The following is a 25,451-nucleotide window of genomic DNA, read 5'->3' as shown; positions in this document are numbered from 1 at the left end:
CTGATAATCTTTGCTGACTTCCGCACCACTACCAATCAATCCTTCAAATTTGTTTTTATATCTTGAATGTCTTCTAATTATTAATAACGCCGCAGCTGATGCTACTACCGCGCACACAGCTGCGACGGACATGAAAATCCATTCAAAATTTTTGCTGTCTTCGTAAGTAGAACTCATCATCACCGATGGTGTCTTGGCCTAAATTTGTATTGTTTAATTTTAAGTTTCTACATTTAATACAATGCTGTCGTATTGGTACATTTACCTTGTCTCCAATGTTCACAAAATCAATAGTATAACCCGTTCTCTTTGCGAATTTGCTCTTCATTGCTTCTATTTTTTTCACTATTTCTGTTACGTTAATTCCAGCGCTTGGGAGTATTTGGAATGTAATCTCGGATTCGTCAAAACTAAAAAAAAATTAATTTCGCAGTAGAAAAAATATAATAACATAATAACTGTCTTTATAAATAATTTAAAATTTAAATAAAAATTCTCAAATGTCAAAACTATTATACATTTATCCTACGTAACTACTAGTTTTGGTCTTTGGTCATCTTCAGATAGTATAAATAAATAATTAAATAACAAACATAGGTTTTCCTAATACTTTTTTTTTATTTAACTTAAGCCCAGCGACTAAGGCCATTTATTGTTGTAGGGGTTATGAATTGTGGTAGAGGTAAGTTTGGTATGGTAGGTTTTTTTTTTACGATTGTTATGGTTGTTACGGTTGTTACGGTAGGTAGCAAACACGTGTATGTGTGGCAAGGTTTTTAATTACTATGAACCCGGATGGTCACCCATCCGGGAGCTAGTAGCTGTAGCCGTTACTTACTCCTAGTCGCATTTCGCGACTAGTAGCAGCCAACGCGCCACTCCAAGCCACTTTCCTAATACTATGGCATATTATAAATTTGTATTTAAATTATTTTTACCATTAATATTTTATAATACGAAAATATTTTCGTATATAACAAGTATGAGACGACTATATTATATTAAGAAAAGCATTGTTTACTAACCGAGCATTCACCATAGATTTAAATTCAACGTTAATAAGATTTGCAAGCGTTTTAAGTAACTTGTCTCCTCTATCCGGATTACTTATCCTATAAAAAATGATTAATAATAATAATATAATAAACATTGAATAACAAAAAATAATTCACTTGTCTTTTAGTCGGATGCAAACATAAGAAGTGTCGACCACTTCATAATTATCATCATCCGTGTCATCCATTTTATCCTCAGTCTTTTCTTTTTTCTGTCCATATTTTTCTTCTTCTGGTGTTATTTTGCTCACGTAAATGGTTTTAAAATCATCTTGAGTTAGTTTCGTTGATGTCTTGGGGTCAGTTGGTTTAATATCCTCTGAATTCATTTTTCGGTTTGTTCCTAACAAAGTTGTTGCATCTGCAACAACAAAAAAGTAAATAATTTTTGTAAACCTTTAATTACGTTATAAATTACGTACCAACTGTTTTCGTTATATCCTCGGTTGATTTTGGTTCACTCCCATCGTCATTTTTCTGAAATTATTAATACCACAGTTTCTTTAGTCCACAATTTCTGTTCAAGGTTTGATTAACTTACTACAAAATTATTTAATTTAAAGAATGGTCCTGGCTTTTTTACGTCCAATCGTTCGGGTCTTTTGAATCCAGCCCAACCCGATTCCGAATCATAATTATTAATGAAATCACTAAACATTACTTCATCCTCCTCACCATTAGCTCCTATAAATATCCATCCTAAATTATAATTGTGTTTTAGTTGTTTGCTTACTATCGTTTGCTTACCCTTTTTCGGCAAGAATACTAAACCACCTTCCGTGTAAGCTTTATTCGAATTGTCTAAACCCTTTGATAGCATGTCCATTTGTCTCAATTTTTTCCACTCATCGTCCATCTTATCCTTCATTTCTTCGCCTGCTCTAAATCCTTCTGGCGTATTGTAATCCGGGCGGAATCTTGGTTGACCATATACTAATGCACTTGGATCTTCTTCGTACTGTTGTTGTTTAGAACCTATAAGAGTAATGTGTTTAGTTAAATAATCCTGTTTCACAAGTGTACCCATTAATAATATATTGCCTGGCATCCACGGTAAATACAAAGGAGTTCCTTGAAGTCTATTTCGGTTGATAATATTTCGACGATAGTCATAATCTAAATCAAACACCAGCATTAACCTAATATGTATCATAATGTTTAACTTTAATACCTATATCAGGATAGTATTCACGACCTCGACCAATATCTTCAGGACCAACATACACATCAGGTTGTTTGTAGTAGTCCGCAAAATCTCCATCATCATTCTGGAACAAAAAAAAAGCGGGTAGTGGGTTACGCTCTATTGTACATTAGGTGTCTAGACAGTCACTCTAATGGATGTGTTAAATTTGAATTCAATAATCATTGTATACGCAAAATGTTTTTGAGCGAAGACTGTCGGCAGTCAGTCTATAATATATAATATTACTAAGAAGGTATTTTGATCGAATTATTGTGATTAAAGTAGTTAATTTTACTATAAAGCACTAGTACTACAGTAGGTTAAATTCATTAATTTTGGCCAAAAAAATTACATTTGAAAATATCATTGTATGTATAAAGTATAATAATGAACTCTATAAGTTTCATATATCCACGGATAATTTTTTTAAATTTCAACCAAATAGTGAAATAACTAAAATCATGATTCTTGGCTTAAATATGTAATTTCGTCAAAGTTTGAACTTAAAAAGTATATAAAAAATAATTGTGTTTATTTATTTTTTAGATTTGTTGGTTACAGTATGAACGACATATAAGAATCATTATTTTACATCTACAATCCTTAGCTATAAAAGTTTAACAGTTCATAATTTTTTAACTACAAAATATTTGAAAATTGTTTCATGTATGGGAAAATATAAAATAAACAGTTGATGAAAACATCATGTTCCTACCTAAATAGTTTTTTTTGAATAACAAGAAAATAAGAAACTCAAAACATTATAATACTAAAATATTAAGTTGATATTTTCGTAAACTGGTTCAGTTCGCAAATTAAAAATCCCAGTTTTTCTTTAATTTTTTCTTTGTTTTCCTGCCGCTTTTAAAAAGTATTCGACTTTTTTTTTGAAACTCCCAAAGTACTACCTAACTAAATTATCTTTACTACCAGAAAAGTTGCTATCTAAAGATATCGAAGCATTTTTACTGTCCCAAAAGGTGATGACAGACAAAAAAAAAACACTCATTATTGTAAAATCGTTCCTCTCAGAATCTAAAATACAACAAAATAAATCCGTTAAATCAGTAGTTATGAAAGTGGACTTACTTGTCTACCGTCAACGGCTCTTAAATATTGATTACAAATCGAATTGTCTACTGGTGGTAAGCTATATCTTATCAATTTCAATCGATGTTGAAGTACGCATTGTGTAAAAGGATGCGGCCAACTATAACCATTGTAGTAGAGGAATTTCATATCTTCCCGCAGAATCATGAGGTTATTCATTATTAATTTGTACCTAAAACAAAAGAATTAAAATATTTGGTTACTTATAAGTTATCAAGTTATTATGTATTATTACTCTTATTTAATATAAGTGTTATTCCACATTAATATAATCAGCTGGATTAATGTGATAGGTAACTTGGAAATATTTTAGGGGGAGTGGAGGCTACTTTTCAATTATTAATACTATATAATGTTAACGCGTGATGAGCTGAAACCAATTATTTCAGTGGAGTTGGGTATTAAGAGTTATGGTTTGGTAGTAAATCTATAGTATACGAATATTTTATCATCTTACGTGTATTCTTCAGCTCCATTATCATAATTTGAAATGCATTTGCCAAATGCATGATCTATGATAAAATAAAAAATATTATTAGTTTAATTCAATTACCTATACTACTAATGTTCATAGTACTTTTGATAAAGTCATGTAATTAATCATCTTACCATCAAAGCACAATTCGCGTTGATTACAAACATTACGGTTAAATAAGCAACCTGCAAATTAAAACAAGATTTTTTGTTAATTTAATTAAGTCATTAAAAAAAAATTCAATATTACTAAAAATCACTGGCATAAGTATTATAGTATTTATTTTATTTTATGTTAATTATTATTCATCATCATATTGCATGGATCATGGAATAAAACATATTAATAATAATAATATGTTTACCAATAATCTATTGAATACATATTTATCATTATTTTTACTACTAAAATAAATGTATAACACTAAGCAACATTTTGAACTTTTAAATATTAAAAGAGGGTTATTACACTTTTCGTGTCAGTAAATAATTTGAGTTTAAATTTTCAAAGCCTTTTTATACAACTATATATATATTATATCCATTATATATATATGTATTAATATATTATAATATAGTCCGTACTGATTGAAATTTAAGCACAGCTGGTTCGTTGAGCTTATCAGAATTACTAAGTTCCTATTTAGAGTTTACAATATTTTAATATTCATTCTTTACATAATTTCCATAATTCCATAAGACATATAATAGTATTATGAAAATTTGTTTTGAAAGACATAAAATAATAATCATCGAATATTATTATTATATAAAACCACGGTAACCAGAAAACTAATTATAATTTTCTTTTAGTTCAACAAGTTTATATAGAATTAATTTCACACCCAGATATTTTCTTAAACATATATTCTGTTTTATCCTCAAAGGGTTTTCTCAAACAAATCAAAATTATTTTTATACATTTATCTTTCACCATATTATTACTCTACAACAATACATCTGATTACACATTGATCCTGCAGGAGATAAGAGGGCTTAATAGATTTTAAAACAAATCTTTGCTACACTTAACAATGCATCTATATTGGAAATGAATAGTTATAATATTATTTATTATGAGAACATTTTTTATAGGGTTATTCTTCAATTGTTCACCACATTGATTGTCTAGTCACGTTTAACGATTTATGTTGCATTCATACCCCATTTTCATGTTGGAATTTTATATACCTCATTAAGAAACTGTCAAAATTATTTATGTTGAATGTTGATAATGAACCATGACATATATATTTAAATTCTGTTTAAGACTACCACTTTGCAGATAGAATTTACATTTAGAATATACTCGCATTATTTTAATACCTATATAATATTTTACTATAAACGCAGTACACAGATAAATATTTCGATTTTGTTGGTTCACTTTCAATTTTTACTATATTGTGTTAAACTTTTTCTTTTTTCCGCTATATTCTTTCATCTGCATTTACTACTTAGTATTTACAAAATACAAATCAGAAAATATTAGGTTACGAAATTATTACTGTTTTAACTTTATATTTCAACATTTTAATGTTATCCGTAGTATACCTACTCTGACTCGAGTATGTTAAAAATTAATAAAATAAATTGGTACCTTCTTACATAAACAGAAACTCAAGCACCCTCGTTTAGAATTGCAGATTCGCCCTCACGCTCAAGTAGGCAGACTTGGGTAAAATACTTAAAAAAATTACTTGGAATAAATAAATACTCGAATACTTATGAAATTATGACTTATGAGTAATAGTACTCGGAATACTTCATCAACAAATTAATAAAGTATAAAACAGTATCATGAAATATTTTATGTTGCTATCCGTACTGAATCACAGTCATTCGTGCGTATAATATTATCGCAGTTGTGTAGAGTAACCTAAAAATATGGTGAAAAAATACAACTTTCGGTTGGTTGACTAAATCATATCTTCTATATTTTCAAAAAACGTAACATACCTACCATAATGATTAATGGTTGGGCAACTCTGGGAGTCAGGTCAGAATATCGAACCTAGTTAATCGTCACGATAATGCTCTTATTTTCCACATTGTAATCAAACAACTGATGCAAAAGCGATCCAGATCTACTCGTTTGTAATTCAAGTTACTCGCGACATGTACGATTTAATGCTTTTTGATAAGCGTAGTCTGTCGGCAACACCCTGAATGATGTTGCTTCGTCATCCGTGTTATTGATACCCCATTTTCCAAGCAGAAGCAGAATGCCTTAGCAGCGTCGACGTTGACCTCGAACTGAAGCGCCTTTTTATCGGCCGATGTGTTGCTGCCGTAGAACCAGGTGATCATATTCATCTCACACGATGTCTGCAAACATGTGAAGATGGCGTCTGCCCGTCTTTGGAGTGGTGGTTCCTGCTGCTGCCGGCTGTTCACTGGCGGAATAATGTCAGCGATAAGCCGTGGAGACTATGAAGCGATTGGCTTCGAGGTCGGTTCGATGGGTCGGGGAGGAGACTGTACACTACTGCACTGGGCTGGAGAAGAACTGGAAACTTGGTTTTGGTAGCGAGCTGAGGGTAGACTTTATCATGGAGGTAACGCCAGGTAAGGTAATTGTTTGATGGATCATGTGTAGGCCGAATTAGTGACCTGGCGAGCCAAGTGGTGGTTGGAGGATAATCGGTGGGGGGGGGGGGTTAGTGGTGTAGACTAACGGTCCACAACAAGGCGAATGGACAGCAGAATTGCGACTCGTTTAACAGAAATATTGACACAATATTTATTCCAAATTAAGGGCATTATGATGCATAGGTAGCGTCTTCTTAAATAAAAAAAAAAATTAGGGTGAGCATGCTTGAAAAATTACTCTGTACAATACTACGAAGGAAATCACAATGTTATGTCGGTGTCAGAATAATATGATATACATTTTGAATTTTAAGAATCGATGTGACTAAGTGTGTTATGACAATTTGGCCTGTGTTTACATTCGTCATGTGTTGTGCCTGCGATCACCTAAATCGGCCGTAAGAAATACGATACACACATGACACATTATCCGAGTACCTATGTTATGATATGTTTATAACTATATTGTTTTTTGTGTTACTGGACGAGTAAATCGAACTCCTCAACACTGCCGTTTTGTAATCGCACCGCCGTTCAAGTGTAGAAAATGTAATAACGGTAGAGTCGGTAATGCATATTGCCTATATTATGCGAGAACACGAAAATGCAATAATCCAATAATATAATTGTACACGGAATTGCAGACGACGTGATTTCTTTTAGACGCTTTACCGATTCGACCGGTCAATGTCGGACATTATATAATATTGCCAGCGTCATATGGATTATCGTTTCACTATTTATAGGTACCTATCTAGCGTATACTACAAAATCTTAATTATTCATCTTATGGCTAGAAGGAAGCCCGAATAACAGACAGTGTTCACAAACCACGAAAAACTATACTATAATACTTTAGTATAATACTATAGTACTATATAGTATAAAACACAACATAAATGGAATTCAATTTATATTTATTAATAAAAACCATTGATCGTTTAATATCGGTTAACCATTAAAAAAAAAAAATGTTTCGGTTTTGGTTACAGTTCGAATAATCATAAGTTTCGATCTCGGACTTGATACCGGTGTCTTATTTGATTGCTCCTGCTCTGGTTATGGTTCATATAAATCGTTAAAACAATGTTCAAATTCTATGTTTTTCTTTAAAAATTAATCGACTCAAACTCTGGTCTTTTAAGTTCTAAGAATACACATTGACTGTATGTAATGATTTAAAATATTTAAGCACATTGTTGGATCGTTCAGCGTTTTGTGTAAATACCGGCCTGAAGATGTATGAAATGTATGAATAATAGAGATGATATAGAGGGACGCCTGATGAGACGTGAATGAATTTCAGATATGAAATCTTAAATGATTTTACTCAACTTTACCTATTTGTGTAGATACGATTAGATAGAAAAAAGGTAAATCATGCCAGTAAAGAATACAATAGCATTTCAATTTCAATATTAATATACTTAATATTATGATCAACGCCAATGAATGCTTTATACAAATTAGTACATTACATCAGTTTGACGACATTAATATGTTTTAACAAACACAAATTAATAAGAAAAATGTTGAAACGAAAAGTAGTTAATTATTAATATTGAACAAAAATGATCCTTCTCCTTTCTTCCGAGTCTAGAGCTTCTTGATCTCGTATTAACTTTTATGACAATTTCTACGAACGTTATCTGATATAATTTACCATTTTGGCTACAACTTACAGCTGGGCTTTTCAAAAAGTACTTTTCCAAATGAAAGTCTTTTGTCCAAAGACACCTCAAAAGTAAGTATTAAAAAAAAACATCTTTGTATTTTCTACCCATTTTATCATCTACACTTTTCAGTTGATATCCTTCAAAAAAAAAAAAAATATATGTATTTTCATGTTAATGGTAAAACTACTTAAACTTCTAAATTAAGCAGATGGTTTATTACTCGGAAAAAATGTATCTATGCGAAGAAGAAAAAGATATTATATTGAACTGAGGACTATAAGAATAATGACAAAATTATTCGACGAAAAGTAAAATAAAAACAGAATTTTTATTGATTTTAAACAAGGCCAAACTATTTTTGTAAAATCTATAAGGTCAAAACTCTCATACAAATTATTTTTTTTATTCACCAAATTCGCACGTCAATAAAATGTCAAATTATTCATTTCAAATTAAAGTTTAAATAATTGTTTTGTTAGGTACTCTCTGTCTCTCTTTGTATCTCTTTTACTCTCTCTTCTCTCTATGGACTAAATGTAATTCTTCTTAAAATCCCTTGTTTCTCAGAATTTGTGTTTCTCAAGGGTAAAATCGATGAAGATTCACAAATCTAATTCAGGGAACACAGAAAACGATGGAGCGGAGATACACCTATGACCATTGTCAATATTTTTAAGACACATGTAAAATACTTTTACCAACATTCCTAGTCATTATGATCATTGTAAGATGTACTGTACTCTTTATTGCTGTTAAACTATGGTATATTTTATTTATTTATATCAATTATCTAGTACTATATCTGAATAATAGAATAATTTTCGTGAATACCCAGTAGGTAGTCAAAATGATTCTAAATAACTTTATAGAGCGGTGGATAAAATATGGCGTGTATTACAAATTACACTTAACTGTATTTAAATATTAAATATTAATATACTCATTGCTACTAAGTTAGGTATAAATTCTCATTTTTTAATAATTTATACTAAGACATTAAACTCATGAAATTAAATAATTTAAAATTTGTAAAAAAGCATGATTATTTATAAAAGATAAATTATACAATAGACAAGTTGATGTAAACAGTTACGACTAATGGTGCCTTGAAAGAAATACATAAATCAAAAAAAAGCGAAGGATTTAACAATTCAAAATTAAGAAAAAGAACATCGTTGATTAATATAGTAATAAAACAGTATGCATACTATAACATTATTAAATAATATATTAGAAATAATTAAAAACGAACGAAAATAAACATGAACTGATGTCAACGTAGAATAATATAAATATTTCAAAGTAATATATTACAATATAATCTTAGTAGTCTTTTAAAGTATTTTTTTAGGTACCTACATATCCATATGTTCCTTCCCCAATCTCGTACAGAGCAAAAAAATAATTGCACATAGTAATAACAATATAATAATAACTTTATATAGGTTTTTTGTCGAGGGGGCGATCCTCCCCCCTAGATCGACCCCTGATATAATCTATAGGCATTTGTATAATTATGTATACTGGTGTATACTAGTTTATTTGTGAGGTAATAATAATAAGATGCTAAGGCGCATATTTCAATTACTGAAATTACTATGTATAGTAATATACACATGTAAACTTATTTATACCATACTCGTTTTGTTGAGCGTGGACGTATTTATATTTGTCACTCGAATTATATCTTGTTATAGTTTTCATAAAGATAAAATAATTGAACCGTGCAGTATTTTAAATTCAAATTGTATTTAAAAATGTTAAAATAATGAATTGTAAAATAAAATAATAATGATAAAAAATAATTTATAAAGGAATATATTATCCGTGTTGTTATTCCGGACCACTTCTTTTAAACAGAAAATCACGTTTGATATGCGCATAACAATTTATTCAAATGTTTAGAATAATAACTAGCTAACGAACTAGGCACGATTCGTTTAATTTTAAATAAAATTTTATTATAATATGATAATATTTACATATTGTAAATTAAATTAATTTTTATAGGTATATTCAGTTTGGCGTATATAGGTAAATTTTGATATAAAATGGTATATTTTCATTATTTTCTTGATATATCGTAGGTACCTAACTACTTAAAGTGTGGTTTGTAAAATATAAATAAAGTACGGTGCAATCTGACTGAGTATGTATATAATATAGGTGAATTTAAATAGATGGGTAGATTTAGTAAATAAGTATTTTTATAAAGACTGAATGAAGTTGCACAGAATGAAGAAATCATCAATAATTTTTATTTTTCACTGGTAAATTGTGATTTAATTTAAATTTGAATGAATACAAAATTATTTATCAAGTAGATAGTGCGTGTAAAAGATCCACGTTTTAAGTTATAAAATATGTACCTAAGTCTAATTCTGTATTTTGGACAATAATCATATTTGTATAATTATAAAGAGATAAAATCTTAATCATTACGATATTTTAAAACTTGAATATGTAATAACTTGTATTGTAATCAATTAAAAAAATTTAATTTTAATTTAGTTTTTGTAACCATTGTTAATTGTGTATTGAAATACATTTAAATATTATAAAAAAAAGATATTACATATAATATAGTTAATCAATACAATTTGTCAGTTATTTCCATTGAAACCTGCATAATTGTACTTATATATAATACACGTATGTTTAATGGTTGATGTATTTATGATGTATAATATATTAGGTTGCAGAACTTTGTGTTTTTCTCTACTATGTGTGTGCAGTATCAAATTTAAAGAAAACAACTTAATATATTAGATTACAGCTGAGAAAAGCAGAAAGTTAGGATTCAATCAGATATCACCAAAGTACGTTTCAGTGTACAGAAAAAAGAAGACATGTCGAAAGAAATACGCTGTACGTGTACGCGCGGCAATGATAGCTTTTTTCACGGTACGAGAGATAACAAAAAATTATCGACTAAAAAAAGAACTTACGTTTTGCAAGCAAAACACTATTGATAAACCTTTTGTACTTCGGTATCCTTTTTTTTTCTCGATATTATACTACTCTGATATGATTCTACTCCTTTTAAAACTTAGAATGAACGATTGTCAGAAAAATACGATTTAGTATAAATGTATAAAGAACCTATATATTTTTCATATTTGTAATATTAATTAATGTAGTAAATTATTACCTAATATCGATGCAGATACACTTAATCTAATTTAAAACTGAAGTAAAGCGAACTTTCGTTATCAATAAACGTGTACCGTGCAAGATATAAGAACATGTACTAAGTTTAGTATTAGTTTAGTTTTAGTTTTTTTTTCATATTCTTTTACAGACAGTATAACAGTCATAGTAATATTATGTAGATATTCAGTTTTCGAGAAAAATTCCTTAGAATATAAATATACCATGGGACTCGTATCGCGGTCATTAATATCTTGACAAAATCTAATTTCCAACTTGGGAACAATGTAAAAAAATATGGATTGAAATAGAATTATAATTTGTTTATAAATGGAGTTTGTATGTAAATATATGTTTTAACATTTCATTCCTATATGTATATACTTTTTTCAAAGAATTTTTTTTATCAAACAGACGACGTGTTACTTTTAACAAAACGAGTCTTTTCATTTTTATAGAATTCTGGATAGGGCGTATAAGGCTGGATAAGACCCTAAACGTTTTTGAATATAATGTAAAATTAATGTTTTTTTAATGGGAAATATTAAACGGACATGGTTTGTTAAATTCAGATTTAAATGCATCCACAATTATTTTCTAAACTCCATTCTGAAACAGTATATAGGTGCCTAAATAGCCTCTACAATTTTGAAATTTAAGACAAATGTTTTATATGTTGTGGCCAACGGGAAATAAGAATGTGATTGCCATTAGGTATAGAACATGAGCCCGTTTTTATAGAAATCGTTTGAGCTTTTGCAAAGTTAATACGTAATCGAGAACAGCGAAAAGTGGATTTAACGTTTAAAAATAAAACGTGTGTAGATAAGTATTTTGGTTCTGAAAACTGCGAACGTTAAACAACAATATAGGTACGTAATATATAAAGAGAAAAAGATTGAGAGAGAGAGAGACAGAGAGAGAGACAGAGAGACAGAGAGACTGAGAGATAGATTAGATGTTATCGTTGAGAGGTATAGGCTATCAGGTGTCTTTGGATCACGAAAAATCGTCCGACCTGCGTCCTTAAGAAGTATTTTTTTTTTGTTTCTCCCTGCTAGTGCCCGTATTATTATGAGTTTATTTCTTTTTCGCACGAATAACAAGTACCCATTTGTTCATGACATAAATGATGGTAGTGGAAAAGGAGGGCAAAGCGATGGTCAGTAACCCCCGCTCCGGTACGGTCGCGTTTCGTAAATATAGGACGAGCGGACAACTACCCTCCTGCTGCACCCGGCTGACTACAACTACGCCGTAACGCCAACGATTCGGATGAGAACAGAGCGTGGGTGGTGATGATGCTGGTGCCCAGGCGGTGGTGCGACGACGGGGGTGGTGGTATACGGCATATTGATCGAGGGAGGTTTTACGTAACTCTATACGTGGCTCCACCCGGTCGACACGCCGCCGGAATATGATTCCCACGCACCCGCTTTTTTACCCTCCACCCCAAGACCTCAAATTGAAAACGACGCTATAAAATCCACGCACACACACACACACACACACACACACACACACACACACACACACACACACACACACACACACTACACGTGTATATATTATATATTTATGTGTACGCAAAGACATATCCAAACGACGATACAGATGAAGACCATTCGATCAAAATGTGAATGTTATACACTGTAAAAGATTGAAAGCGTATAATTTATTTCGGCGTAAATGTGTCACTGCAGCACTGTGTGGTATTATGGTATAATAGCCGTCATGCACAATATATTACCGCGTATACGCGCATTGCACATATCATTATAAATACAGAATCGCGATGATAACCATTTTCAATACGATGACATATAATATAGCCAATATAGATAGGTACTTAATAATAAAAAATAATTAAACGTATAATGAGTAAGCCTGTTGGAATACAATACATTACAAACGCTCACAATTGTGAACTATTAATGTGAGAATTCGACACTTTTACGATTTTTTGAAACTTTACTATACTATTGATACCATCAAACTCTTTCGCTATTTCCGTCGGTTTAATGTACCAATGTCCAATTTTCAAATAACAGTTGTAGGGCTTCGTGAAACGTTCTAATAAGATACCTCGAAAATTGCTTTTCCAAAGAAAACAAACTACTGCGTGTCTGCCTATATAATAATTAACACTACAAGATGAAAATCAATTAATAAAATGTATAATGTAAATACCACTCTTTTGACACATTCGTACTTACACAAACACAAATTATTGTAAGTAAAGACACCGTTTTTTAGCGTATTTGTTTTTTTTGCTTCGTGTAAATGGGTATCATCTACCTGCAGTGATTAAATGTTTGTACCCAACCCAATTCTGCAGTGTATAATTTAAATTTTGTTCACAAAATGTGAGCCTTAAGACGTGCTCAATCCAAACAACGATGATCCGTTGCGTCGGATCTGCCCAGCGCCCATGCCACCCCATAAAATTGACCCTACTTTACTCGGGCAGCCGTGTGTATAATATCAAATTACGGCGCGTGTTTACAAAAATTATTGGTACAAGCTGAGTTCCGGAAAACTTCAAAGAGACATACTATATTATGTTCAACATGTACGTCCTCGTGACCTTTATAATGAGACCTATACGCATAGACCGAATACCGCGATACAGATATGGAGAGGACCTGAGGACACTTGAATTTCATGTAGGTAGAATTTTGGGCAAACCACTCGTGTTCAGTGTACCATCTACGCCTGTATAGCCATACTGGTGATTCGCCGAGTACTCGCTCGTCTTCTTCAAATGAAGTTATTCAAAATCGAATTTTTGGAATTTTTAAACAAATTCAAAGACCATATAATTATTTTCGATTTTTCAAATACTCACCCTAGTTTTGTTCATTCTTTTAAGGAGTGTAATGTAGGTACTCGTGTGATGATGCAAACTTCTGATTTTCAAGGGAGAACCCATTTTTTGTTTAAAATCATTCAACATATTAATTTTTCGAACTTTTCCATGGTCCAATCTAAATCAAAATTCGAACCAATAGTTTTCGACTTATTAAACTTTATTTATCAAGGGTAATGGGCCATGATATAAGTAATAAGGCAGTCGTATAATATATAAATAAGACACATGTAGATTTAATATTTGTTATAAGTAATGTTCTTATTAGTTATTATTCATACAATTATAATAAATTGTAAAAAGTTAATATAAATATAGTGTATCTAAAATATAATTTGTAAATCAATTAAAAAACAGACAATCCAACTTTTTTCGTGAATATAAACAAATAAATATTACATAGGTAATATATAGTTTATATTACGGGTTTAAGCATGTGTATCAATTATTTTTAGTATATAATGTACATTGTACAATACCTCAGAAACTATCTGAATTTTGATTTTGATACTAAGACTTATTTACATCAATTGAAAAATTTGTCATGTAATTTAAAGTAAAAAAGGATGGTTCCAATTGGAAAAATTGAAGTTTGTATCTTCATATAGTACTCCTTAAGTGGTAAAAACATTTCCCTGTAAAAGACTCTTGATCTACGACTCGAAAAAAAAAAAAACAAACCAATGTATCTCAAGTATTCGAAAATATGATCCTTAAGTAGGTATATATATATTACAAATTCTAAAAATTAGATTTTGAATAACTGCATTACTAAATGAAAAACAGAGTGAGCATGCATGGCGAATCACTCTGTATTATAAAATATATGTACCTACAATATATATAACATACCTATAATAAAGCTATAATGCATATATCTACGTGCGCAGTGACTATAATACAATATTACAACTCTCAATCGTCCTGCAGAGCGTAATTATATATTGTTGTTGTTGTTGTTATTTGGCCCACACACCTTTTGCTTCCTTTGTAAACAATTGGTAACTGCGTATACCTGGCTGAGTTCCCAAAGTAATTGAATTTTCGCGACTCTACAAATACCAAGGAACAGCCACAACGAGAGCTTTATTTTGAGTGTTATTTGTGTGGTGTTCAAAATAACAAAAAACACATTCAGCCATCCCCGCAAAGAACGGCTACCTACTGTTAAAATATAATATTTCAAAGTAAAAAATATTTACTATATACTCGTAAATTTTATTTCTCACATTTTATTTGTGTTCAATTCCTATTATTTTTTACAGTTCTATTTGGTGTTACCGTCAGAGCACTGATTATTATAATATTATAGGTCTTACATATAATGTTAAAATATAGGTCGTATTTAAACCACGAGTTGTACCTTATTATGGATGTAGCTATTATACGGGTACAGTAACTATTAATCGTGTAGCTAACCTGGGCATTAGGTACTTAAAATATTATTTTGAGCACTGTTGTACTTGTATGGTTCCAGTTTACAGACCCCAATGAGTAATGACATAGGTACCTACTAAATTACTTAAAATGATACAATTATTTCTATCCTTGATAATTTCAATTCTCATAAAAAAGGAAATAAATTAAAGTAAAATACTAAAATGAATAATGATGAATTTAATGTAGTTTTTAAGTAGAAAGTACGAAATATTATTCATTAAAAATATATTTGCATTTCTTTTTTTTCTTGTAGTTGGAATAATACAAATTTAAAGAGTAAAAACTTAATGATACGCCCACTTAATTTTACTTTATATAGCAATCAAATACAAATAAGATTTTGTAAGTTTAATTTTGATTCACTATTAAAAGTTAAAACTAAAAAAAAATAATTATAATAGTATATAGATAATAGGTATACCAATATATATTATTATGTATAAGAGTAAAAGTGTGTACATATAATTTTAAGTTTACTCATTTTAATTTATGTAAACTTTTTCTGTTTTGTACTATTTTTTCAGATTATTACATAAGTGTGAAAAAGAATCATCTAGAGTCTAGATAACCGATTCGTTAATACATTTTTGTATAAGTGATTAAAGAGATTAGATATAGTATAATATAATATATAATATATATATTAGATATATTTATTAGATATAATAAATCTATTGATTTACATTTATAATTTCAACAAATAATAATGATTCGATGTTATTACTTTTTTTAAACTATCCTAAGTCCATAAATGTTTAGATTAGATACATAGAGAAGATTCATATAACGGTAGATGTAAACTTATCCTCTGATTACCATAAATATTAAATTTTCATTTAGTTATTGAAATATAATTTCTACATTTTAGTACTAGTCACATCGAAAATTTAAACGATCAATAAGTTAATTAATAAATTATTAAATGATCTTATGAAGCTTGAATATTAAATAATAAGGTAAAAAGGCGAACTTTTAGCTAATAGATATAACAGCTTTGTTAAAAGCTACATTTTTGATATTAGGTACATTATATAAATTATTACAACCATGCCAATATTGAAAAAAATAAAAAGGTTTAACATGCTTCTTAAGTCATTTTCTTCTATAAACTGTTGGGAGTCTATTATTATTATTATTATTATTATTATTATTATTATTATTACTAAACCAAAGTTTAAATGAAGTTCACCCCAAATTTGTTAAATAAATTTACCTGTTCTCTTCTTCCACTCCAACGTCCGTCCTAATTGTCAGTTTTACGGTTGCATTAAAAGTAAATGAAAAATCACAATAATTACAATAAAAAAAGGAAATCATGAAACCGTATATATTATGGCACCTGCCGGGATAAAAAAAATTTATCATATTTAATCTTTCCTTTCCTTTTCTTTCTTACGGGCACTCAAAAATGTATACATAATATTATAAAATGTTTTTGAAAAGAAAGATGTATTTACATTAATGTGTATATAAACATTATACTGAAAATTGAAAATATTTATGCACATTATTAAGGTCAATTTATGAATTTATATATCCGAATAATATTATACATTAAAATGTGATGAAACTTGAGGATCGATCCAATCATGTATTTTATGAATAAATATAATATGTGTGTTTCTAATATGATGAATCATTATTATACACATTACTATTTGCAAAAAATTAACAATATTCATAATAATAAATATTAATGATTTTTGATCCAAAACTCCTTTTTAACAATCTGATGAAAAATCTATTAATTGCAAAATATAAAAACAAAATAGTTGCCTATTTATGAACATGTATGATATATCATCTATATTCTATACTTATGCAGGTACTTAGTTGTACGAATCAATGTAGTACAATTTTAACATAACTTTTATGTAGATATATAAAAACCTATATAACCTATATATTTGGTAATATATTTTTTTTATGTTATACATTAGGTAGCCAAATGCATTCATGCTATTATTATTGTAGATAGTTCTTATAAATTAATCGACCCACTAACCAACAGTTTACAAAATAAATAACACAATTAAACAAGTTAAATTTAAATTGAAGTAACTTAATTCATAATTTATTGTCTTATATTACGTAGTTGGAAAAACTATACCTATATTTATTTATTGATGAACCAAAAATAACTATTTTACATGAAATAATTTTAGGACACGCACACATGGGTGCCCATTGTTGATAGGAAGGGGGCAAGAGAGGGACATGTCCCACCTTCGATAATAATAAAATATGCAAAAAAAGTTCAATACTCAATGTGCTTTTCAATTCTTGATTATTGAGGCCAATGCATGCCTGTTTTTTTATTTTTGTTTTAAAAATAAAATTCTATAATATTATGCTTTTTATTTTGGCGACATAATTTTGTAAAACACAATGTGTGTGGTATAAAATAGATTGTTAGTTGTTTCATTTTTTTTTTTTTTGATTGTCTTAAACTTCAATGTTATGTGTTTATGACCACAGCTAACTGACCAGTATCAAAATAAAACAATAATTTGATAGTAATTTTACTAAATAATAATACTTCGAGTTATTGATAATTAATTTAAGATACTACATTAAAAAATGAATAGTTTAATTTAGTATAATTACTGGCAATTAAAAACAAAACTTTACATGGATGATATAACATTATATGATATAAAATTACATAAAAATATTAAAAGAGTGTGCATTTTTTCTTAAAGTCAAACATTTTATATGTTAATATGCATTACATTGTCACCATCAACTTGCACTATATAAAGGTCATTCAGCACTTTGCGCATAGTTGAAACATAAGGTCATAAAGAGCTTGATGAACTAAGCATGATAAATTTGTTTCATAGGGAAACAATAGAATATATAATCAAACTGAATACATTGATAATGTTACAATTGGATTTGGTCTTAAGAAAAAGAAATTAGCAATTTTTATTTTCATTTAATGATTCTAATATAATGATGCAATTTTTAATACTATTGATAGTTGTTAAATGTTATTTTATAAAAAATTAAATTACCTAATTGTCTACTCAAAATATATAATATAAACAATAAACGTAGAAGAATATTATAATGTCTTGTATTCAGGATTTTAGTTTTTTTTAAAGTTAATGTTTACATAATTATGTACCTTTTCTTCCTTATTTATTTTCAAGTAAAACCAACCTAGTACCTATACGTTGTGGACGGTTTTAGAAATCTAGTTTAATTTTGTCGTTTCCCTGAAAATTACCCTCACACGCAGAGCAAGTCTTGTAAATATTTCAAAGGTTAATTTTCGAATGGCGTTACACCATAAAATGATCTTAGTTTGAGTTCCAAAAATATATTATACAAACAATTTAATAAAGAAAACTGTAGAACTGTTATTTTTAGTTTTTATAAGAATGAGTAATTAAGAAGAAAATACTGTTTTTTTTTATACAAAGTAAATGATTGATAAAAAAATATTAAAACGCCTAAGACAAATTAAGTACCTATTGCATTACTTACCTATGTATCGTTCGCAATGTACCCCACAAATCAAAACGGTGGTGATGAAAGCCGCTTTTATTAAAGGGCCAATCATGATTGGTTTAATTGTTCAGCATCTATATGGCTGAAAAAATAAATATTATTAGTAATTTATTCAACAATCATTTTTTTTATATTTATCGATTATAATATAGTTTGTATGTATATTGGAATATAATATTAATATATATATATACACATTATATTTACGTTATTAAACGCATTGAAACGAAATAATGGAAATGCGAACATTTTCGATTTTTCACTACAATTTAGACAACTTCGTTCTATGTGTGTATGCGTGTGTTTTTATTCACCAAGTTTGAACAACGTGACAGGCCATCATAAACAAGTTGGTTGGGTAAACGAGATAAGCTTGTGGATTTGTTTTTTTAATTAAATCGTTACCAGTAGTTTTTGGTCATAAAGCACGTTTACCAAAATTGCTTTATTTTTATTTTTTTTGAAAATTTAATTTGAACTATTAAGTGCAATGTATAACGTCGAAATATAATAATTATTTTTATCGTAATACGCATTGTGATATTGATGTTTCAATGTTTTATTTGCGTATTAGAAAATAAAACCTAACTTTTACCCATCATACGTCATGAAACTTGGCATTACAAAGAATATGACCGTACGGTAAACCTATTACATATATAATATTATACCTAAACATAGGTATAATGCATCACCAGTTATCTCCGTATTTTAATTTTAGAAGTTCAGAACTGCAAAATAATAGAAAAAAAGATTTTTTTTTTTGAAATCAAAAAACAGACAGTGTTGCACCTAGCCACCTAGGTCTGCGAAAAATCAAAATGTCACAAAGTCTCAACATTGTTAGGTACCTCAAAATATTTTCATACACGCCATATTGGTGCACCAGACGACCGTAACAACTAACAAGTATACGTGTTCCCGTTATTGCAGCATCGACGTGTCAAGCTGAACTGCGGAGAAACGAATATGAAACTATTGCAGGCTGGGCGATTCAAAGTCGATCAACCAGCTGAGTACATAAATCGGGACCAATGTGTAGGTACGCTTTACCTCTAGGTTGTTCTGTAGATAGTTATGATATATATATATATATATTTGTAGTATGTATACTATACAACGCGTGTTTGATGTGGGTTGAGTAGCAACGATTTAAAAAAAATTAAAGGTAAGTATCTGGTTTTTTTTTCGTTAGGTAATTTAAAGGTGCATCGGTTTTTTGTCACCACATACGGTTGTTTCGCGTATTATTTATGACTGCAACGTTTAAAAATTATTCATGTTTGTACTAAGCTATACCTGCGTAATACTTTATGTGTAAATATTTATTTTATAGCAATATGTTTCAATTATTAAGCTGCAAGTAATGTAGTGATTTTCCATAGTAGTTCTCTACGTTTTCCTTATATAATTTGCTCACTATAAAAAATATTTAGGTATATTCCTTGACGTATTTGATGCGTATACGTTTAAGCGTGTACAAATGGAAACTCGATGACAAGCGATTCAACTCTGACGATTAATGCATTTAGTATACGGTCGTTCGCAATTCAATATGATAATAATAATGCGGGATATACACCATAATAAATACCCATATACATACATTATTTTCGACCCCTTTTTCGGATTGAAATGTAATTTCCATTCAAGTCATACGATTTCGTGCCCGGCGAGGGCAATATACACATAGGTATATATTATATTATCCACTGCTGGGTACCTCCTACTGCGCTGCACCTACACGACGCCTATATAACATAATATATACGATGTATGAATATTAAAAAGGGATCGACGGGTGTTTTACCGACCAGTAATCAGTCAGTGACAACGTAAACCCGCGAATAAATTGTAATCTTGCAGGATTAACGGGCCCGGCTGCGAATAGTTATTGCAAATGTTATGGCAAAACCTACTACCTGTGTATAAACACTGCAGCAAATTCGCGTGCATAATATACAGCGCTGCCGTATAGCTATATTATTATTGGCAAATGGCAGCTATTGAGCTGTACACAATATAAATGTATAGCGTTTGACCCTCTCGCCGTGGGCACGAAACAAATAATCGTAGCATACGTACAAATTGGGATTGATACGTTTTCTTGGCGAGCGGAAATTCGTGCCTGCGCCGGATTGGAAACCCCCCGCCGCTGTCGGTCCTGCGGATCGTGCAGTATCAGAAGCGTAATTACGGGGGGGGGGGGGGCTTATTTTATTTTTAAAGGCTATCACGCCACACGATCATGCTGCATTTTTTAGATAAATTATACAAAAAAACTATAATCCTCTGTGCTAATATTTTTGTATAATATATACTTTGTGTTTAAGCATTTCTCCAAGAATATTAACTGTGCCGAGTTGTCGAGTCGTTTTTATTTCAATACTCTCACACGTGATTGGTACTAGGTCTAAAAATTAATTTTATCTGAACCCAGAAATACGTAACTGATTATAGAAGCAATACACCCCCGCAACAGAGTTATAAAGTCCATCATACATAACTCTTCAACAAAATCATTCTTGTAAATTCGACAGAACGCTTAAATAGGAACGACATAAATTATTTAAGTTACATTGAAATAATTCATTTTGTAGCTACAATAAATTGATTTACATAACTGTTTTGTTGAACACCATCTAAATTTTTTTTACCCTGTAGACGATCTAAAAATCGATTTGAAGTTTGAACATATCACCAGTCTTCTGTACTCACTTAAAATACATTGAAACTTCATATTACTGTTACCTAAATCATTGCTACAATTATTTCATTTTTCATTTCATAATTTATGAACGATTGTTATTATTATCTAATTTATATAATTGGCCCTTTTGAAACTCGAATAAATAAATGAATAGCTAAGATAATATTATTTTGTAAATAGTGATACACACTTTTTGTACGAAATATATTATATTACAACAATAAACCGAGCGCTTGAATATTATTTTATCGTGGTACGATGAAGTATATCATTTATAATAATATGTTACATGTAACTAAATCAATTGTATGCGAATATTTAAATACTATGTAATTTTTTTTTCCATAAGTGCTGTACTTTTAATGTGCCTTGTACTTATACTATTCATAACACAATGGTTCTATTGATAGGCTCTTATAAAGAATAATCTGAATAATCAAGGGTTTAAATAAATTTAAAAACAAAATACGCTTAATGTTATATTGTTGTTAAGAAATAATAATGTCTTTCTATTTTATGTTTAAATTATTCGTATTTTTCAAATATTTTAAACTTAAGTTTAGTATTTAGTATTAAATAAAGTAAGATGCGCTTTAAAAAATGACTCAAAAGTCGTCGTCCCCGTAAAAAATGTCTCTATCCTGACAGTACCGCGGAATCCTCAAGTTAAAAAGAAAGTGGCTTACTACAAATATAACCCATATCCCTAAGACCCTAATAATCGATTTCAAAATTAAATTATAAACATAAAAAACCTCGTTGATGGGTGACTGCTGAAAAAAACCTCTTTATGTCAACTCCCACCATTAGCATATAAGTTTATTGTGCATCTCATGTGTAGATTGTTTATTTAAAAATTAAAATACGATAGGTATAGAAATACATAAGTAAGATAATAAATTGAATCAGAAATGGTACTATGTACTGAAAGTTAGCCCATCATTATCCGTAACAGACTTTTAAGGACGAACATTAATTTATTGATATGTAATATATTTCCAAATTATATCAACGATACTGTGGAACGGTGGTGAGAGGTTTGATATCCGAGAAATGTTGTCAACAATTATAAGTGAAATTACAATAATATCGTATTTGGTGTATTACGTCTCAGTGAAGTCGATTGACTTCCACATGACTCCAAGTGTAGGTACCTCAGTTCATTTACGTTACTGGGAATGCTGAGAATAGTGGAATATTTTGATACATTTGAATATTACTCTGAATCTTGATTTATTGATCCTGAGTTGGTTGACAAAGGGGTTGTAAAACCTCGGAGAGTTCCGTATGAATTGAGCACCAATTGAATTTCGTATTAAAAAAAAATAATAAGTTCCTATTGATATAAAAATCTATCTAGTCACATAATACAGTATTATATACATATAACGACGAGTTTAAAAAAAAACAACAAATAATTAATCGTTTTGATAGTAATCATTGTTATGATGATATAAACTGGTACCTAATTAAGCATTGCGGGGATCGTACAGGTTGTATAGGTAATTATTGTTGTTTGCCCGCTCTGGACTAATTTTCTACAGCGCACATGGTATTATGTAGCTTAAATCACTTTGAACAACAATTTGGAACAGCGACAAACACTATACTATGAAACTAAGCGGTTCTTTTAACATATTATCTTGGAAATGTATTAACATTTTTGAAAAACAAAATGTTATGTAAATTAGTTATTTTTATCATTATAATCATTAAGTTTTTACTTTTTTAATAACTTTATACAATATGTGTTATACTATATTCCGAAGTGGAAGAGTTTTCAGAGGATTTTAAAGTATATAAATTACACTTTTTACTAAAATACAATAGTTGGTAACAAGTTTCAAGTTTTGATGTGTTTAGTAGGGTGACACAAGGTCATCACCTACTCTGCAAAATGTTGATTCACTACTCCGCTCATATAAAAACTTTAAATACAGCATGCAAACTGCTTATTCGAAATTCAATATTTAGGTATTTATCGAAATTCTCAGAAATACATTCTGCTTCGTAGTATGAAAATATAAAGCTGTCATTCAAAAAATGTAAAGAAGTAATAAAAAAACATTACTACCTTCCGAGCTAATGGCGAGTATTTGCTGTTACAAAAACCACACTGTATATAATTATCGGTCGATAGATATATTTTATGTCATATAAAGTGTAAACACGTCGAGCAATCAGGTCTTTCACACGCCGGTGTTGTGTTATAAATATATATGTTACAGTTAAAACCCAAAATCCGTCGAAACTAGTTTTAACTAGTCAAAACTAGTTTCCACAAATCCCTTTAGTCACTTCTGGTTTTAACTAGTTAAAACTAGAATTAACTAAGACCATCGCCGTCAAAACTAGTTTTTACTTATTGGTTAGAGTTATCTTAATTGATTTGATAATTGGCCGGTTGAATTTATCGAGCAATATTTATAGATCATCTGTGGTCGCGTCCGTTTTATGTAGTACGAGTTCGAATAGGTACTTCGTACTTGTATTCTAGTTTTTACTGACTTTTTAAACCTACGGTTAATTCTAGTTTTAACTAGTTAAAACCAGAAGTGACTAAAGGGATTTGTGAAAACTAGTTTTGACTAGTTACAACTAGTTTCGACGGTTTTCGGGTTTTAACTGTAACATATATATGACAATATACGTATTATATTATCAAATAATATATACTTGTGTATACATTATAATAACGCTGCCATTACTCATTAGGTTTCATTGTACAATGCGAATTTTTTGTTTTAATTTACATGGATCAGCTGCCGCCAAGTAATATATTTTAGGTGTACAATGTGCACCCTACACATGCGGGTGATCGTGTACACACATCATGTTATATTAATGTTACATATTTGTTTCGTGTTCAAGTTAAAAATGCATATAATATTACGAGTGTATAGGTTATGAATTATGATAATACCGTGTAGTATGTACAGTATAATGTAGGTAAGGCTAGAAATAAACGAGTTAAAAAGTTGAAGTTAAGTTGAAGTGTCTAGTTACATATGTAAGTAGTTAATTTTATTTCCATGATATGCAGTTTCTAATCAGTTAATCAACTTCAAAGTCACGTTAAACTGTTATTTTTTCATTACAAAAACCACACTGATTTGAAATATGTTTTGTTTTGTACAAATTATTGTTTTTATTGAGAAAAAAACATGACTCCGCAGTTGTAACGCAAAACTAAATCCTAGAGCTGTCAATAAAACAATAAAAGCTCTGCAAAACTAGGTTAATGAATTATCCTCGTGGTTATTGATATTGATACTTGCTATAAATCCCGACAAAAGTAGAGCTAAGATATTTATTTTAAGAAAATACTTAAATCCAGCCTTAGGACAAATAAACATCCAAGAAATCCAACTGAACAGCAAGTACTCCGCGAAATACTTAGGGGTATATCTGGATGAAAAACGAACTTGGAAAATTAACATCAATAAAACACTAAACTAAAGATTCACAAGAATGAAAATTCAATATCCCCAGTTCAACCGCACCTCAATTATGGGGACGAATTCCCGCCCACTGTTATTTAACGACAATATTAAGACCGTTAATAACTTACGCATACCCAGTGGTATGCCCACAGGGCTGCCTTTTCCACTACAAAAATAAAAATAAAATTGCTAATTTTCGAAAACGAATTTCCTGAGAATAGCACTCAACG

The 25,451-nt window shown here is 29.8% G+C and overlaps 1 protein-coding gene across 2 annotated transcripts in view; it reads right to left on the bottom strand.

Moving 5' to 3' along the window:
• LOC111029489 (receptor-type tyrosine-protein phosphatase N2) overlaps positions 1-25,451 on the bottom strand; it is a 46,110-nt gene that overhangs the window by 6,417 nt on the left and 14,242 nt on the right. For both annotated transcript variants that reach the window (XM_022308505.1, XM_022308512.1), the window contains exons 2-15: positions 19,045-19,150; positions 16,766-16,795; positions 3,961-4,011; positions 3,809-3,863; positions 3,331-3,523; positions 2,227-2,323; positions 2,097-2,171; positions 1,803-2,030; positions 1,597-1,754; positions 1,478-1,532; positions 1,173-1,416; positions 1,026-1,112; positions 266-410; positions 1-198 (exon numbers count right to left, since the gene is read on the bottom strand). In XM_022308505.1, coding sequence (XP_022164197.1) covers positions 1-198; positions 266-410; positions 1,026-1,112; positions 1,173-1,416; positions 1,478-1,532; positions 1,597-1,754; positions 1,803-2,030; positions 2,097-2,171; positions 2,227-2,323; positions 3,331-3,523; positions 3,809-3,863; positions 3,961-4,011; positions 16,766-16,795; positions 19,045-19,120 — 1,692 coding nt within the window. In that variant the 5' untranslated portion in view covers positions 19,121-19,150. The remainder of the gene's footprint in view (positions 199-265; positions 411-1,025; positions 1,113-1,172; positions 1,417-1,477; positions 1,533-1,596; positions 1,755-1,802; positions 2,031-2,096; positions 2,172-2,226; positions 2,324-3,330; positions 3,524-3,808; positions 3,864-3,960; positions 4,012-16,765; positions 16,796-19,044; positions 19,151-25,451) is intronic.

Source organism: Myzus persicae, unplaced genomic scaffold (assembly GCF_001856785.1).
Source record: "Myzus persicae strain clone G006 unplaced genomic scaffold, MPER_G0061.0, whole genome shotgun sequence".
NCBI classification, from domain to species: domain Eukaryota; kingdom Metazoa; phylum Arthropoda; class Insecta; order Hemiptera; family Aphididae; genus Myzus; species Myzus persicae.
This window is presented reverse-complemented; position numbering and strand designations above follow the sequence as displayed.